This window comes from Bos indicus x Bos taurus, chromosome 26, assembly GCF_003369695.1.
Source record: "Bos indicus x Bos taurus breed Angus x Brahman F1 hybrid chromosome 26, Bos_hybrid_MaternalHap_v2.0, whole genome shotgun sequence".
In the NCBI taxonomy this organism is placed as follows: Eukaryota; Metazoa; Chordata; class Mammalia; order Artiodactyla; family Bovidae; genus Bos; species Bos indicus x Bos taurus.
In genome coordinates, this window is record NC_040101.1 from 28005218 (window position 1) to 28024500 (window position 19283).

The 19283-nt window shown below is 41.7% G+C and overlaps 1 protein-coding gene across 2 annotated transcripts; it reads right to left on the minus strand.

Moving 5' to 3' along the window:
* Positions 1-356: 356 nt before the first annotated feature.
* On the minus strand, positions 357-17538 carry AS3MT (arsenite methyltransferase). 2 transcript variants are annotated; one of them, XM_027528640.1, is made up of 11 exons: positions 17433-17538; positions 17195-17235; positions 16810-16937; positions 15725-15875; positions 15007-15143; positions 14263-14332; positions 11568-11649; positions 10142-10273; positions 9672-9814; positions 7439-7573; positions 357-640 (listed from the first exon to the last, which is right to left on the minus strand). In XM_027528640.1, coding segments are annotated over exons 1-11 (1125 nt in total). In that variant the 5' UTR covers positions 17434-17538; the 3' UTR covers positions 357-535. The 2 variants fall into 2 exon arrangements, with proteins under 2 accessions (XP_027384441.1, XP_027384443.1); XM_027528642.1 differs by lacking the exon at positions 7439-7573.
* Positions 17539-19283: the final 1745 nt, after the last annotated feature.

Below are 19283 nucleotides of genomic sequence, written 5' to 3' on the forward strand. Positions count from 1 at the left end.
AAGTCAAAAAAATTAACACTTCGGTTTTTTCTTCATTCAACTGCACATTGGAGGAAAAAAACTGATATAAAAGACCATTATCTCCAGAGCGCTCCTACCAAATTTGATTTGGCAATCTTTTGGCATGATTCGAATGATTTCAGTAGGAGCTTTGTTTAATGAGCACACACGGTGAAAAGTCGAAAAGGTTCTGTGTGGGTCAGAAGGAAGATGTTTTCCCTGAGACTCAGCCAACTCTCTTTTCTAAAGCCTTTCTTGCCCATGGGCCAAGCTTTCAGACTGCTGCTCAGTTCCATTTCTGGCCACCAGGTGGCACCAGAATCAGGTAAGAGGAAACCGGCTTAACGGGTCTTAACGTGATTTTGATGTAAACCTTTAATACTTTGTAAAGATAACTCATTTATTTTTATCTAGAAATCAGTGGACTTCTGCCACTTGTTCTTTCGTGTGGTATGGGCTACGGGAAAGGGTGGGTTAAGACATGTATAACTCATTCTTTCACCTCCTGCCCACTGTCGTCTGGTCAGCTGTTGTTTTAGGAGCATTTCTTTGTACTGCAGCAGCCACCAACAGCAGGGAAACTTCTGGACTCCGCACTGTCAGACCTCCCTGCAAGCTCAAATGGATCTGTGACCACATCCTGTCAAAAGACAAACCAAGACGAAAGGATACGTTAAAGATGTTTTGACAGACACTAACATTTCAGCTGGACTTAACGCTTATTTCCTACAAGGAGGACAAAATTGTACAGTTCTGTGGGGTCCGGGACTCACTTATCAAGGTGGCTGTCTTTTCCTGAAGTTTCTAATCAAGTTATCACTATTTTCAAGGTAGACTTCATTTAAAGCTTCTAAAAGGTCCCTTTTGGGCCAGAAGAGTGGATTTTGCTTTATTCCATGGGATTCCCGTTTGTTTGTGCCTTTTACCTTTTTAGAACTGAGCTACTGACATGCTGGATCTTCTTCTCTTCTCTTACTCTAATCTCTAGAAACGTGTGCAAGAGAAGAAGGAAGTCCCAGATACTAGGGCCCTCGTTAGCAACTGCTGATATTCAGATGTTGAGATTGCCAACCACAACCAGTAAGATTTCAGGGCAGAGTAAGTGGAACTTTCAAAAGACAAGACAGCAGTCTTTATTTTTCCTCCTTTCACCTTCTAATGAGATACCTCTACCAGCAGTCCCAACAGTCAGAGAAAAAACAGGCACAAGACTGCACATCAAGAATATGCTCAAGCCACCTTATTAATGAAAGTGAATTCATTAAACATGATCTTGCTGCTACTGCTGCTAAGTCGCTTCAGTCGTGTCCGACTCTGTGCGACCCCATAGATGGTAGCCCACCAGGCTCCTGGGATTCTCCAGGCAAGAACACTGGAGTGGGTTGCCATTTCCTTCTCCAATGCATGAAGGTGAAAAGTGAAAGTGAATTCGGTCAGTCGTGTCCGACTCTAGCAACCCCACGGACTGCAGCCTACCAGGCTCCTCCGTCCATGGGATTTTCTAGGCAAAAGTACTGGAATGGGGTGCCATAGATCTTACACTCTTATTATTTGTTGGTGGGTTGCAACCTACAAGTTATTTGTTTATAACTACAAACAGAAAGATTGGAGAAGGAAATGGCAACCCACTATAGTGTTCTTGCCTGGGGAACCCCAGGGATGGGGGAGCCTGGTGGGCTGTCGTCTCTGGGGTCGCACAGAGTCGGACATGACTGAAGCAACTTAGCGGCAGTGGCTGCGGCGGCAAACAGAAAGATGTACAAGTAATATCAGTACCACTTCCAAATGTCTGCAACCAGCCCGAAAAGCTCTCAAAACTTGAAGGAACTAGAAGGTGGGACACCCTGACAAGCAGTCCTTTCCAGCACTAACTGTGCTTGTGTGAACAGTATAGATATGGAGAGCTAGTGCAGCATACTGGTTAAGAATGTCAGCTCCAGAAACAGATGTGGGTTCAGATTTACTCCTTTCTAGCTGTGTGACCTTGGATCAGCAAATTAATCTCTCTGAGCCTGTTTCTTCATTTGTAAAATGAAGAAAAGGAGTATTATGAGGACTAAATGATGAGGTGCCTTCAACATATTAACTGTTTGATAAAGATGAGGTCCTCTAGACTACAACCAAAATCACTGTAGACGGTGATTGCAGCCATGAAATTAGAAGACGCTTGCTCCTTAGGAGAAAAGCTATGACAAACCTAGACAGTGTATTAAAAAGCAGAGACAGCACTTTGCCAACAGTGGTCTGTACAGTCCAAGTTATAGTTTTTCCAATAGTCATGTATGGATGTGAGAGTTGGACCATAAAGAAGGCTGAGCGCTGAAGTGCTGATGCTTTCAAATTGTGGTGCTGGAGAAGACTCTTGAGAGTTCCCAGGACAGCAAGATCAAACAAGTCAATCCTAAAGGTAGTCAATCCTGAATATTCATTGGAAGGATGGATGCTGAAGCTGAAGCTCCAATTCTTTGGCTACCTGATTTGAAGAGCCAATTCAATGGAGAAAGACCCTGATACTGGGAAAGACTGAGGACAGGAGGAGAAGGGGGCAAGAGAGGGTGAGACGGCTGGATGGCATCACTGACTCAATGCACATGAGTTTAAGCAAACTCCGGGAGATAGTGAAAGACATGGAAGCCTGGCGTGCTGCAGTCCATGGGGTGGCAAAGAGTCAGACACAACTCAGTGACTGAACAACAGCAATGACTGTTTTCATGTGATTACTCCCACGACTATTAACTAGAGCAAGACAGGACATAGCACACATCCTATCTGCATCACTATAGATGCTGCAGGGTTTTAATAGTTCTTTTAAATAGCAAAATACACTTTGCTTGTCAGGATTAAAGAAGGAGGAGGAGGAGAAGAAAAAAGAAAAACTAGGACTCTCAAAAACAGTCATTATGGAAAAAAAAAAAAAAAAAAAACAGTCATTATGGAGTCAAGTCCCAGAAAGAAGCAGTACTTTGATTCTTCTACTGAGCCAACTGATAGGATGACAGAAATACGAGCAATTCCCCACATGCCTCCTGCCTCTGGTTCTCAGGAATCTATCACAAAGGTCTTCCATAAAAAAGATAAGAATGTCCTCCTCCGAAAGCCCAAGGTTGTATTTCTAGGACACACAGCTGCTTCATTCTTCAAATCTTCCTTCAGCGTCAATTAGTCCCATTTCAGACATGGAACTGACGGCACACCCGCAAGCTGAAAGAAGTACGGCGAGAGAGATGGGAGATGGTTCTGACAAACCAGTTCAAACACGTAGAAAGCTGCATTCCTGCTAGAGGTCAGGCATCCTCCTGCACATGAGGTGCTGGAGAGCTCTGCTGCCAAAAAATTCTCTCCTGCAGAAGCAAACGCATCTAACTACAGTTTCCCAGCCAGACTGGGCTGGGGGAAAGATTCTGTTTACTTGTAACTAATTCTCTGACAGCCTTCAGAACTACGATTCAGGAAGCCAAGTAAAGGAGACTAGAATGATGAAAGTATTTCCAGATAAACACTGATCTTGATCAGCAAGATTTTGTTATCAGTGAACGACCAAGAATTTCAAAAGACCAGTAACACATTCATGAAATGCAATGGACTGATAAGTCAGAATTCAAATTTCTCTACTTTTCCCTCTAAAGTTCTTTTTCCCTCAAAAGTAGAGTGCTCAAGAATCAAATAAAGCAAAAAAAAAAATGAATAAAATCACTTTTTACCTCTAGAGATGGCTTCTACACTTAGCTCAGATTATGCCACCAGGGAATTCCCTAATAAGCTTCACTCTTAAAAGACTGCCTGGGGACTTCCCTGGTGGATAAGAGTCCACCCGCCACTGCAGGGCCATGGGTTTGATCCCTGATCCAGGAAGATCCCACATGCCTCGGAGCAACTATGCCCATGCGCCACAACTACTGGGCCCACACTCTAGAGCCTGGGAGCTGCAACTGCTGAAGCCCATGTACCTTCCAGCCTGTGCTCCACAACACGAGAAGACCACGCACCAAACCAGAGTAGCCCCCCTCGCCGCAGCTAGAGAAAGCCTGTGCAGAGCAACAAAGACCCAGCAAGGCCAAATAAAGAAAGACTGCTTGGGAATTCCCTGGCAGTCCAGCAGTCAGGACTCAGTGCTCACTGCTGGAGCCCGGGGTTCAATTTCTGGTTCCGGAACTACGATCCCACAAGCACTGAGGGAAGAAAAAAAAAAAAGACTGCGAGGTAACAAAAGGTGGAGGAAAAGGCACAAGAGTTACTTGTGTATCAATGTTGTTGCCCCATGCATCTAAAATTTCTACAAAATATAAACAGCAGAAAAGTAAAATTTTTGAAGATTATAGAAATTCTGAGCCAGGAGAAAGGGTACATGAGAGAATGATGAAAGAATCCTGCAAAGAGGGTCAGAATTCAAACACACAGAACACAGTTCCAAGATACCCAGAAACTTCAGTTCAGTTCAGTTCAGTCACTCAGTCGTGTCCGACTCTTTGCGACCTCAAGAACCACAGCACGCCAGGCCTCCCTGTCCATCACCAACTCCCGGAGTCCACCCAAACCCATGTCCATCGAGTCGGTGATGCCATCCAATCATCTCATCCTCTGTTGTCCCCTTCTCCTCCTGCCCTCAATCCTTCCCAGCATCAGGGTCTTTTCCAATGAGTCAGCTCTTCACATCAGGTGGCCAAAGTACTGGAGTTTCAGCTTCAACATCAGATCTTCCAATGAACACCCAGGACTGATCTCCTTTAGGATGGACTGGTTGGATCTTAGTCTTTAGTTGGACCAAGAATCTTAGCAAATACAAATCCATAACCATAACCACCTCTGTTTCTTGGGTATGTTATTACTTGCCAGGCGTTGCCTAACATTTACATGTATCATTCCATTTGACTTTTATAATCTGAGGGGAAAAGGGATTATTATCTTGCCATTAAACATGAGGAAACAGAGGGTTTGAGGAGTTTAGGTAAGGAATCCAAGATTACACATAGGCGGCAGAGCCGAGATGTGTACTTAGTCTATCGTGTACATATACCACCATCCTGCCCCAGAAAGAGCAGGAGCTTCTTTTGCTGGGCAGGACTCTGGTGCAGGTTAGAAGTTCTGTCAGACAAAAAAGACTTGAAATCCATCACTAAGCCTGTTCTAAATAATAGAATATTATAAATTAACAAATGGATTAATAATTATAAGAGCATGAATGGGGGAAAGGTAAAAATAAATAAGAGAAAGATGCCACTATCTGTTACCACACCCTATCCACCTTCTTCATAGGGAGGTTGTGAGAGGTGACTGGAGATAACTTGTGATAAAATGCTTTTTAAAATGCGACACCAATATTTCAGTTACTAGAATAATTTTTAAATAAGAATCTAAAATATTTTAGAAAATATTCATTTTAGAACATGCTGGAATACTGGCTCAAATACTTCACACTAATGAAGAATGGCTACAATCAAAACAGAAAATAACAACTGTTGGCAAGGATGCAGAGAAATGGGAACCCTTGCACATTGCTGGGAGGATTGTAAACTGGCGGAGCCACTGTAGGACACAGTTTGGTGACTTCAGAAAGTTAAATGGAGAATTACCACATGACCCAACAATTCCACTCCCAGATACAGACCCAAAAGGATTCAAAACAACCACTCAAACAAGTACATGAGGCACATAGACATGCATAGTCACAGCAACATTACAATAGCCAAAAAGTGGAAACAACCTAAACGTCTCTCAACTGACGAATGGACTAAAAAGAAAAAACTGTGGTATAGCCATATAAGGGACTATTATCGAGCTATGAAAAGGGATGAAATACTGCTATAATGGATAAACCCTGAAAACATTACATTAAGTAAAAGAAGCCAGACAGAGAAGGTCACAAAGTATTTTATGATTCCACTTTTACGAAATGTCCAGAAAAAGCAAATCCAGAGACAAGAAAACAGATTAGTTACTGCCAGGGATCAGGGAGGGGAGGACTGGGGATTAGCGCTTAATGGGAACAGGATTTACTCTGGGGGATGATGAAAGCTTTCTGGCACTAGACAGTGGTAATGGTTGTACGACATTATAAACAGACTAAAAGCTACTAAATTGTACAGATTAAAATGGTTAAAAAAATTGGTTAAAATAGTGAATTTTATGTTATGCCAAGTTTACCTCAAGTTTTAAAAAGCACTAAAAGAAAACAAGTAAATTTATAATGTTCACAAAGAGCAGATCTTTCTAATGGTAACACCAGAGCCAGATACCATAAAGGAAATAAAAACTGCATAAAAACTGAAAACATCTATTCAGGACAAAAAGCAAATAAAAAGGGGAATTCCCCTGTGGTCCAGTTGTTAAGACTCTATGCTTCCACTGCAAGGGGCATGGGTTCAATCCCTGCCCAGGGAACGAAGGTCCAACATGCCATGTGGCACAACAACAAAAAAAGCAAATGAAAAGGTAAATGAGCAAAAATTTGCAACATAGTAATAAACAAAGTCTTATATTACATAGGAAGTTCACAACAGATGAAATGTAAATGGTCAATAAACATAACCAAAAAGTTCAATGTACATAAAATAAACAAATTATATTCTGCTTATCAGACAAACAAAGATTTTTTTTAAGTTGTTGTTCAGTCACTCAGTCATGTCTGACTCCTTGTGATCCCATGAACTGTAGCATGCCAGGCTTCCCTGTCCTTCACTATCTCCTGGAGTTTGCTCAAACTCATGTCCATTGAATCGATGATGCCGTCCAACCATCATCTTTTTAAAAAAGTAATAACCATATTAGTAAGGATACAGGGAAAAGGTATTCTCATAGATAGCAGCAGGCATGTAGGCTGGTACCATCTTTCTGACTATTCACATAAAAAGGTCTGTTGTTGCTGTTTTGTCACTAAGTTGTGTCCAATTCCTTGCGACCCCGTGGACCGTAGCCCTCCAGGCTCCTCTGTTGGTGAGATTCCCCAGGCAAGAATACTGGAGTGGGTTGCCATTTCCTTCTCCAGGGGATCTTCCTGACCCAGGGATCGAACCCACGCCTCTTGTATCTCCTGCATTGGCAGCGGATTCTTTACTGCTGAGCCACCACAGAAGCCCACATTAAAAGGTGTATGTATATATGTATACTTTGCATAATTTCTTCCCAAGGTAGCTCTTAATCTTTTTTGTATCTGTACCTCTTTGGAAACCTGATGAAAGTAACAGACTCTTTGCCAAGAAAATACACATACAATTTTAAGGGGTTTGTGGATGCTTCAAAGTCCATTGATGGAAATACCAAGTCAGCATTGGAAAAATGAAGTTATGAAGTTAAATCATTTTATAGGTACAAAAATACTAGAAATAAGTTATGATGGCCAACTAAAAGAATAATGATTTGTTTCTTTAGCAGTCTGTGGTGATCTTAACAATTTTTTAAATGGTTCTCCGTTTGAGGTTAGGGAATTAAAAGCCAAGCCAACCTTTACTTCTAAAGCAGTATAGGCTCCACATGTTGGGAACTTCTCTCCATCTGGCCCGATCAGAAAATCTTGGGCAAATCGTGAATTCTTCAAGATAGCCACTGTTTCTTCATCTACTTCAACAACTTCATCTTTCTGAAGGGAAGCATGAAAGACATTCTTAGAGATGCCACTTTCGTCTGAATAGAAGAAAAACACCCTGAAGGGTTCTTCTATCTACTACTATCAAGAAGCATCTCAAGATAAAACACCACACCTTTTGACACAGTATTTTCTCACGTTCAGACCCTGCTGCTAGTAGCTTCATGCTTATTTCTCCATGGAATTGACCAGTGTCATTATTAGTTTTCCTTTGGTGGCAACACCAAAAAAAAAAAGGACACTCATTGCTCCAGTGTCTAGTTTCTGCTCAGAAGCAAATGTAGAAAACCACTGCTCTCCGAGTTTCACCTTATTTGTTGCTAAAATAAGGTCTTTGGACTAATGGCTTTTCTGGTATGTTTCCTTGAGTCCCAGTGTGCCTGGGACATGCGTGAAGGGTCCACGCCTTGGGAACCAGGAGTTAGCACAGGAGATTCTGAGCTGTCCAGTCTCTGCTCCTGTCCGATAAATTCTGCTTGTATCCCTTCAGATACTGGGGTTACATAAGGCAAGGACCTACACATAGTTAAGTATTGGTCTTTTAAATAAAATTGTGGGCCTCCCTGATAGCTCAGCTGGTAAAGAATCTGCGTGCTTTTGCTGAAAAAAAAAAAAAATTCTGGGGGCAAGTAGAGGGTGGGCAGATTGTCTGACGGGGATCAAAAGATACAAACTCTCAGTTATAAAATAAATACCTCATGAGGCTGTAATGTATAGCATAGTGACTGTAGTTAATGATACTGTTTTATATATCTGAAAGTAGCTGAGAAAGATTCCAAAATTTCTCATCATAAGAAAAAAAAAATTTGTAACTACGTATGGTAATGGACATTAACTGTAGACTTACTGGATGATCATTTTGCAATATACACAAATTTTAAATCACTGTGTTTTATACCTAAAGTTAATATAGTGTTATGTGCCAACTATGTCTCAATAAAAAATAATTCTGCCATTAGAAATGTTTTTTTGAAAGCCACTAGACCAGAGTGATGATTTTACTGATTCTGTGGCTCTACTGAGCAGGCAGGTGGCAGTGTGTCAGTGAAAAAGCATTAACGGCTCTGTGGCACCAGGAGTATTTAAGAAATCTGAAAATGCTATCTAGACCAAAACATCAGAGTAGGGAAACAGTTAAGTTCTTCCACCTTTGAAACAAATAATGACTGTATCTTCTATTTACTGAGTTCCCAGTACCAATGTTTTATTACAGCATTGCTAATCCTTATAGAAAATCTGCCACATAGTATTATTATTATCCCTACTTTTACAGTGGAGCAAACTGTTTCTCAAACAATTTTGGTGGCATATTCAAGTTTACTCAAGTAATAAATAAATGACAGAACTAGAATTTGAAACCAGCTATCTAGATCCAAAGCCTGTACTTACCTGTTTTGAAAAAACAAAACCTACTCTAAAAAGAGGAGTAGCAATATCAGCGTCATCATTAAACACGAACAATTCCTTAATCCCAAAATAACAATTAAACAACTGAAATATTGTTGCTCAGTACTCTCACAGTTTTCCATCTTTATAATACCATGACTCTGATGTATGAATGACGTTTCATAGAAAAGTTTTTAAGGTAATGATATTTGGTTACGTAAGAGAACATTCTATTCTTAGGAGATGTATGCTGAAATATTTAAAGGTAAAATGTCATGATATCTGCAACTTACATTTTAATGGTTTAGCAAGTATATATATATATATATATATTTGTTGTTATTTAGTCAAGTCGTGTCTGACTCTTTTTCGACACCGTGGGCTGTAGCCCGCCAGGCTCCTCTGTCCATGGGATTTCCCAGGCAAGAATACTGGAGTCAGTTGGCATTTTCTTCTCCAGGGGATCTTCTTGACCCAGGGCTCGAACCTGGGCCTCCTACGTTGCAGGCAGATTCTTACCACTCAGTCACCAGGGGAGCCCACAAGTATGTGTGTGTGTTTGTGTGTGTGTATATAGACAGACACACAGACACATACACATATACCAAGACCAGAAAAGTGAGAAGCAATGCAAGATTAAGAAAAGGTTTGTGGAGCAAAAGTAAGAAGAGGAAGAATGCTGGAAGTCATGGAAATCTTTAGTTACCTTAAATGTGAAATTTGCATCAAATATTAGTTCTTTTTCATGTCCTCTGATTCCTCCATTGTAAATAACTTGGCATTTTTGGGTTGGTCCTGTCTTAGGGAGTTTGAAGAGGCGAAATGTTGCAGAAACAAAACGGCAGTCGCCTAAAAACAGAATATACTCATGGTTTGTCCCAGCACTGCAGTGGTTATTGCTCTGCTCAACAGATGAAGACTTAAATATTATAAAGATGGTATCTTCTTTGCATGCCATCAATCATCTTTCTGGGCACATGACTCTATTTACTGCATAACTTCAAAGTGCTTTATTAAACACCAAACTTTGGGAAGCTGCCATTAAAGGGGAGATAAGACAGAGATTTCCAGATGACACAGTCTCCTTCAGTGAGACTCACTGAGGAGATACTTGCTAATCACCAAATCAGAACCATTCAGGTTGGAGTTACAACAGTCCCTGCCACTGTTTCTTACCGATCACGTTTTCCAGCTCCTTGTTTTGAACTGTAATGAAATTGGCAGTGACCAAACGTGGAGGGCAGAACCCAACTTTTTTGGCAAGGATAGAAAGGTCCTTCCAGTACAAAGCACCACCCAGGCACTCACCTAAAAAAAGAAAAATCACAGATCAACCAATACAACTAGATATTAGGGAGTTATTCTTCTGGTATAATTGATTAGGCTATGGTATTACTTAGAACACAGGTCCTAGAAAAATAGAAGAAGCTGAGAGTCCCCCAAGGTCTAGAAAATCCAAGTGAAGGCTGGATATGCTAGCTAAATGGTTCTATCAATCATAATATCCATGCATATATTAGGTCACATTCTGAAAAATACTATGTTATGTGAGTAAAAATATACAAGAAAAATTACAAAACTGCCGCTTAGTTCCAGATTAACCTTATAACAATCTGCTACTAGAACAGTAATTACTATTAACGTTCATAAGGCATTTACAGATTTCAAGTTCATTACATCAACAAATTAGAAACAAACTAAATCATTACCAAGAAAGAAATGGCCAAATAAAATATGGTTCAGCTGTACAATATAATTGTATGATACACTTTTAAATATTTTTTAAAATTTTAGGCTTAGGAAATATGCTAAACAAAACTGGAATACTAAAGTCTATATGCAGCATATTCCCAAAATTTTTACACTCACCCACAGGGAAAAAAGCAAACCTAAAAGTGTATATACTAAACTATCAAAAGAGTTACATGTTTAGTAGTAATTTTTTCTTTTTGTATTTTCCGACTTTTTTTTTGGCCACTCCACTCAGCTTTTGGGATCTCAGTTCCCTGATGGGGGATCAACCCTGCACCCACTGCATTGACAGCACAGAGTCTTAACCACTGGATTTCCAGGGAAGTCCCAACAATATCTATTTCTTACTGTATAATAAGAAAAAAGTTAACATAATTTATTTTAAAAGAACTTTTGATTTCATAGCCAAACCGACCAAACACATGCCATTTATCTCCTCAATGTCCAGAAACTCCATGAAAATGACACTCAACAGATCAGCAACAGAATAATGATGAAAATACAGGGAATTAAGGACGCATCATCTCTGGAGCAACTGGCGTCATTTCCACACTAGAGCTTTTAAAAGAATTTTTCACACACATTATTCCATTCAATCTTCATGACAGCCCTATGAGGCAGACTGAATTATTACCTACATTTTATAGTTAGGAAGTCATGATTCAAAGAGCATAATTAAATTGCCCAAGGTCTTATCAGAGTTGAGTGTCAGAGGAGGAAAAGAACCTACGCCTGTTACCTAAAGGCATGTGTTCCCACAGCACAAAGCCTCACCCTGGACATCAGCAGGATGGAATGCTGTACTTGAACGAGTATCTGCCTCAAAACAAAACAAAACACAAACACCTACCCCATAAAACCTTGTGTGTCCTGATTTCTTCTGGCAATTCAAGGCTAGCATAGACGTCACTGAAATATAGCTCCCCACCATGCTGAAACAGAATTAATCCAAACAAGGTTAAAGATTACATTAGTCCCTGATAGCAAAGAAAGGCATGAGGGGATAAAATCAAGTTTTAAAAAAACAACAGAAGTTCCTGAGTTGACCCTTTTTGAACAAATAACTACTTGGCTCCCTCTCTAGTTACAATCAATAGCAAACTGCCAAGATTTTTTTTCAGTGCCTCAGTCAGTCAGTTCAGTCACTCAGTGTCCAACTCTTTGAGACCCCATGAATCGCAGCACGCCAGGCCTCCCTGTCCATCACCAACTCCCGCAGTTCACCCAAACTCATGTCCATTGAGTCAGTGATGCCATCCAGCCATCTCTTCCTCTGTTGTCCCCTTCTCCTCCTGCCCCCAATCCCTCCCAGCATCAGGGTCTTTTCCAGTGAGTCAACTCTTCGCATGAGGTGGCCAAGGTATTGGAGTTTCAGCTTTAGCATCATTCCTTCCAATGAACACCCAGGACTGATGATCTTTAGGATGGACTAGTTGGACCTCCTTGCAGTCCAAGGGACTCTCAAGAGTATTCTCCAATACCACAGCTCAAAAGCATCAATTCTTTGGCGCTCAGCTTTCTTCACAGTCCAACTCTCACATCCATACATGACCACTGGAAAAACCACAGCCTTGACAGGACAGACCTATCTGGCAAAATGTCTCTGCTTTTGAATATGCTATCTAGGTTGGTCATAACTTTCCTTCCAAGGAGTAAGCGTCTTTTAATTTCATGGCTATAGTCACCATCTGCCGTGATTTTGGAGACCCCAAAAATAAAGTCAGCCACTGTTTCCACTGTTTCCACTGTTTCCCCATCTATTACCCATGAAGTGATGGAACCAGATGCCATGATCTTTGTTTTCTGAATGTTGAGCTTTAAGCCAACTTTTTCACTCTCCACTTTCACTTTCAACAAGAGGCTTTTTAGTTCCTCTTCACTTTCTGCCATAAGGGTGGTGTCATCTGCACATCTGAGGTTATTGATATTTCTTCCGGCAATCTTGATTCCAGCTTCTGCTTCTTCCAGCCCAGCCCAGCGTTTCTCATGATGTACTCTGCATAGAAGTTAAATAAGCAGGGTGACAATATACAGCCTTGACGTACTCCTTCTCCTATTTGGAACCAGTCTGTTGTTCCATGTCCAGTTCTAACTGTTGCTTCCTGACCTGCATATAGGTTTCTCAAGAGGCAGGTCAGGTGGTCTGGTATTCCCATCTCTTTCAGAATTTTTCACAGTTTATTGTGATCCACACAGTCAAAGGTTTTGGCATAGTCAATAAAGCAGAAAGGGATGGTTTTCTGGAACTCTATTGCTTTTTTGATGATCCAGCGGATGTTGGCAATTTGATCTCTGGTTCCTCTGCCTTTTCTAAAACCAGCTTGAACATCTGGAAGTTCACGGTTCACGTATTGCTGAAGCCTGGCATGGAGAATTTTGAGCATTAATTACTTTACTAGTGTGTGAGATGAGTGCAGTTGTGCAGTAGTTTGAGCATTCTTTGGCACTGCCTTTCTTTGGGATTGGTCAGCTAATAGCTAATAAAATAACTTTACAAACTTAATCAATCTGAAGCAAAGCAGACCAGGCTTTCACAGAACAGACGTAAACAGTACTCATAAAGTCTCCTTCCTTAAAAATTATATAACTTTTGTAACACTTATTTATTTTTGTAATAACACATTATCTTTTTAAAACATCCTTAAAATTTCAGGCATATGCGTTATCAGGAATTTTAAGATTTTATTTAGCTAATTTCAAGAGCATGGAGGTCTAGATTCTACAGTAACGTCTCTACCTTCTACAAGTATACCCTGGTGAAAGTCATGAACTGGTCTATAGAATGGCATATTAATTAAGACACTGTTAAATCATTTCTGCATAGTGTCCAACTCTTTTCAACCCCATGGACTGTAGCCTGCCAGACTCCTCTGTCCATGGAATTCTCCAGGCAAGAATACTGAATTGGGTATCCATTCCCTTTTCCAGGGGATCTTCCCAATCCAGGGATCGTTTAAACCTGGGTCTCCTGAATTGCAGACAAAAGCCCTTGATCTCTGCAACAGTAATATAAACCAAGAATCTCAGAATCTTCTATCATGAAGAGATACATCTCATGATACATACAGAGGGTGTGGAGTGCCTGCTACTTTAAGAGAGTAGTTAGTGTAAAAGATTCACCTTCTGTAACTTCCCAACGATAATGGAATACTGATGGGTACAAAATAAGGAGCACTGAGAAACACTGTCCATACTAGGAGAGTATATTCAAAATAACCTTAGGAGTCAGTCCAAAGGTCCCCGCAGCTCTGCAGATGCTGTTCTAGGCTCCTCTACAGCAGCAAGCAGGAGGAAAAACAGTCAAAAAAGCAAATTTTAACATATTCAGTCACAATCGTGACTCTCAGATTTATCACCGTTTGCAACCTGAGAGGGAAAACAAATTCATATCTCAGGTATTCCAGTCACCCCCTCTTTCTGCCACTCTTTCTAATTTAATGGATAAATTAAGAGTTGGAGCTCTCAGCTCAAGGGGACAAGGACAGGACAGATTCCATGTGTTCTCACTGATGTTCAAAGACAGCCTGTCTCCCTCTTCTCCTCACCTTTAACACTCGATATACCTCCTGCAGCACTTGCTGTTTATCAGGTACAAGGTTAATGGCACAATTGGATCTAAAAAAGAACAGAGAGAATGTCAAGCACACCTTCAGACTACTAAGACACCCTCAAATCCTTTTAGTCCCTAAAGGTGGTTCCCACCATTTTCTCAAAGCTACACCATTTTTCCCACCTCCCTCCTCTCTTCCCCACACTCAACCTTGTCCCAAGATAAGGGAGATAGAGTGTTTAGAATCTCAATAAACTGTTAGCAAGTTTGAGTGTGCAGAAAAAATTCTGAGGCATGATGTTGGCCATGCAACAAAATGACCTGGGACCAGACGCCTACTGCACAAGGCATTTCTTACACCGCATGTAAATAGGTTGAGCTCCTCAAAGGCAGCTTTGTTAAGGCTGTCACTTGGGCATGATTTGACAACTCGGAGGAAAAACAGAAACACAGAATCTTATCATTTCCCATGAAAATAATATTAAAAATAACAGATCAATGTACATTATACAAGCAGGCTCAGGAGTCTTGCTGGTCTTTTGGGCACATTCATAAACCACAGTTCAACTTAAAATCTGTTCTCTCTTAGGCTAGTGTGTTAGGTGGCTGGACTACAAGTGCTTCAGGCTAGCTCCATCCTTCTGTTAAGCCAGCCTAAGTTGACTTTCAGCCCCTAAATGAGAATCCATTCAACAAAAAGTGGTGATGTTTGTGCGTTCAATCAAGGATGCAGACCTACATAACAATATCATAACTCTCATTCTTGATTCCAGCCTCTTCCAACTTTTCTATGTAGCCATGAATAAAAGTCACATTGGGTGCCTGGAACCCATATTTTTCCATGTGATATTCAATGTACTTGTTAGCTACTTCCACCTACAGGAAGGAAAAAAATAGATTTGATAATCAACATTTTTGAATGCACTAATAATATCCTAACATTTCCTATTACTAATGGAATATACTCCCCCCAGACTATTTTAAGTAAGTAAACAAGGTTCATCTGGGCAAGGAGAATTTACTACAACATAGGACAATTCAATGAAGCATAAACCCCCTGTCTGATACATGGGTTTGATTTGAACGAAGAAAATCTTTCAGGATAAATGGTAGAAAGAAGGAAAAGATCAAACTCCATTCAGACATCATGAGACTCATATATCAGATCAAACCTCTGACTCCCTTCTCCCAGAGAGGCCCCTAAACCTCAAAGTTCTCAGCTTCCAAGTCAGGAAGCAATAATGGCAGAAATGAGCATTGCATTTAGCATCTCTCTTAAATTATCCTTGACACGTAACAAGGAAACAACTTCATCTCTAAAAATGGCAACCCACTCCAGTGTTCTTGCCTGGAGAATCCCAGGGACGGGGGAGCCTGGAGGGCTGCCGTCTCTGGGGTCACACAGATTGGACGACTGAAGTGACTTAGCAGCAGCAGTATCCCTGAAATCACCTCACCTGACCTTCTGTCATGTCTATTCCAGTGACATGTCCCTTCTCACCAACCAGCTGACTAAGAGCATAGCAATCTCTGCCACTTCCACTACCCAGGTCCAAAATCCAGCAGTTTTCCAGACACTCAGGGATGACCAGACCACAGCCATAATACCTGGAAAATAGAAAATACATACATGTGTCTATTATTTTCCCTCTAGAAACTAGAAGACATGGAACCACTAAATCATATAAATCCTTCCTCCTTCCCTCCCTCCTTTCCTTCCATCACTCATTCAATTTCTCTTCCGGTGTTTAGTCTCCCCCAATACACTGGAAGCTCCATGAAGGCTGACTATCACTGCTTTGTTACCACTGAATTGACGGGCACTGTTCCAGGTAGTAACAAATAAACCAACTAAAATATTTGTTAAGGCACTAACTGAGCATCTAATGCAGGTCCAGGACAAGCTCATTACTGAAGAAGAAAGGTAAGACAAGTGTATTTAATGGGGGAGATAAAACACAGACACAGAAAACATTTTCTATGATTTACTGAAAAACAGTGGTACAGGAAGTAAGTGCTATAGTGGTTTGGGGAAGCAGTGCTCAAGGACTGAAGACAGCTTCACAAAGTAGGTAGGACATCAGTGAGGTGTTGGACAGGCGGGATTCAGAAAGCATTCCAGATTGATAACAGCATGCCGGGCAGGCAGAAATCATCTTGGCTGCGTTGATGGTAAGAGGAAAGGAAAGGTGGGCCTAGAGTAGTCCAGGGCATCGGAGGGAGCCAAGACTGGTTAGGAAGGTAGGGCCAAACTGAACAGGTTGGAAAGTCAGGTCAAAGGAGTGTGAATGTAGCCTGTGAGTAAAGGGTTGTGCATTGTGGGGGGTGAGGGGGGATGTTTGGAGCTGGGAGGCGAGGGGGTGTCACTGGATGTTCTTCAACAGAGCAGTAAGATAATCAGTACGAGCTTTACCGATTTTATGACAGGTAAGGCAAGCCACATGGACTGGAGGAGGCAGGTTAATTCTAGTGACCTGGCATCACTATCTTTTGAGAAAGCTGCTGTCTGGGGTCTTCATGGAGGCAGCACAGAGCACTTTACCTCAAGGATACTTCCTCGTGTACATTCTGCAGGGCTTCCCGGATGTGCTGAGGGACCGGCCTGGCTGCAGTGACACAGGCATTGGTCTGGAAGTCTGCTGATTTCTTCAGCACCTGCCCATAGTAGGTCTGACCCAGGGGCCAAAGGTGGGGTGAGAGGTGGGGAAAGAAGAGCTGGTGTCCATTGGGGTAAGGCCCGCTGCACCCCACCAACCCCACTCCAACCCACTGAGGCCTGGTCGGCCTTTGCTCTCTGCAAAGCTCCAAGCCCGGAAGTGGCCCTGCCCCCACCCCAGGAATCCTGGCGGGCCAGGCCGGGCTTCCAAAGGCCTAATGTCCCCACTCAGCCGATGCTCCACCGCCACCACTGGCCCTGCTGCTGGCACCTGCACGTCCTTCCGGATCTCAGCGTCGCGCGGGGTGGCCACTGCCGGGAGGGAGAAAAGGCAGCTGAAAAGCCAGGGCGCTGAGCCCAGCGTGGAGGTGGGGGAGCACCGGGGCAGAGGGGTGGCCTAGAGCCGGAGCTCCCTGGTGGTGGCGGCGACTGTGGGAGGTAGAGGGAGCAGAGTTTCGGGCACAGGGCCTGGTCTGGGGGCGGGCGGAGAGGAGAAGGACCACACTCACTGTCTCCACCGTCTCCGGACTCCAGGGCTTGAGCACCCGCAGACCGCTCTCAAAGCCCAGCGCTCCCGAGGCCCCACCCCCAGACAGGCAGGCCTGATTCCCCGCCCCCGCCCCGGGGCAGGAACCCACCTGTGCAGTGGGAGGGACCACGTGTCCCCACGTGCTGCTCTGGCCCTACTGGGCCTAAAGTCAGCTCGGCTTTTGGTCTTTCCAACCAGGAAAAGGCTATTACTGTTAATTAGTACCTTCCTTTACTGCTCAACTGTAATTTTCATTTTATAACGCTCATATTAACATCCATACATACATTGATTTTTGCCTCTTTAGGGAATGAAATCACCTTTTCTCAATCTAGTTTTTAAAGTCAAGTGTATTGAGATATAATTTACATTCAGTAACATTCACCTTTTTTTATAAAGTGTACAGTTTTGTGACTTCTAACAAAGTACACATCACTATAATGGAGACTCTCTCACCCAAAAGTTTCCTCGTTCCTCTTTGTATAGTAAATCTCCCCACCTCCAGCTTCTAAACAACCATAGATCTGTTGTCCCAACTTTCCCAGAATGTCACAGCGATAGACTCACACATTATGTAGTTGTTCACAATCTATATTGAATGGTATTTAGGAAAGCAACTTGGCTAGGTTCATTTTTAACCTCTAGTATTTTTACTAGAGGTTAAAACAATTCACTTGTTTTCTAGGTATTGTCATCTCATCTTGCAGAAATTTTTTTTAATTTAGTTTTTCCTCCACTAATACATTTTATTTTGTGGTAACAACAAGAATTCCTATTCATTAGGATAGTAAGGAGATACGGGGTTTCAATTAAAAGGATATCTGAATGGAAAATTTACCAAATTTTACTTACTTTTCAATCTCATCTGATAATAACAATTTTCCCAGATGTCAGTTAGTTTTTAAATATTAAGAGGAAGTTGTTGTATTTTTGTATTTTTAACAAACTAAACCCATGGAAATGATCCTTGTTGGAATATTCTTATAGGCCAGAATATTTCTAACTATTAAGTATGTAAAAATGAGTTTTTTAAAAAGTAAAGTTTTATAGATACCTAGTTTTGGGCAATCATTTAATGGTGAAAACACTCCTGAATATGGAACTGCAAGTCCTTGGACTGCAAGGAGATCAACCAGTCAATCCTAAAAGAAATCAACCCTGAATATTCATTGGAAGGACTGATGCTGAAGCTGAAACTCTAATACTTTGGCCACCTGATGCAAAGAGCTGACTCACTTGAAAAGACCCTGATACTGGGAAAGATTGAAGGCAGGAGAAGGGGACAACAGAGGATGAGATGGTTGGATGGCATCACCGACTCGATGGACATGAGTTTGAGCAAGCTCCGGGAGTTGGTGATGGACAGGGAAGCCTGAAATGCTGCAGTCTATGGGTTCACAGAGTCAGATACGACTGAGAGACTAAACTGAACTGAACTTCTAAATATTAAGTTTTTAAAAACACTCTCTCCATTTAAAATTAGTTCGTTTAGAAAAGTAGTCACTTTCTCACTCATTGTTAAAATGGTAACTTTATCTTGAAAGGACAGATGAGTGGGAGGTTAAGGAAAGAAATTTATCATTTTCTACTTGTCCCCTTGTGCTTGTTTTATTATATTATCTTCAATTTGCGGTTATTCACAAGAACCATTTGATAAGCCTTAAATCCGCTTAACCACACACAGATATGCTACAATTAAACAAACCACCATCAACTTACACCGGGCTATTCCCAGTTTTCCCTGAAGTATCTAGTCTGCAGGGCTGGTTTTGGACCAGATGGCTTGTGAACGTCACTCATCCTGATTGGTCAGGGCCTCAGTCACAGAATT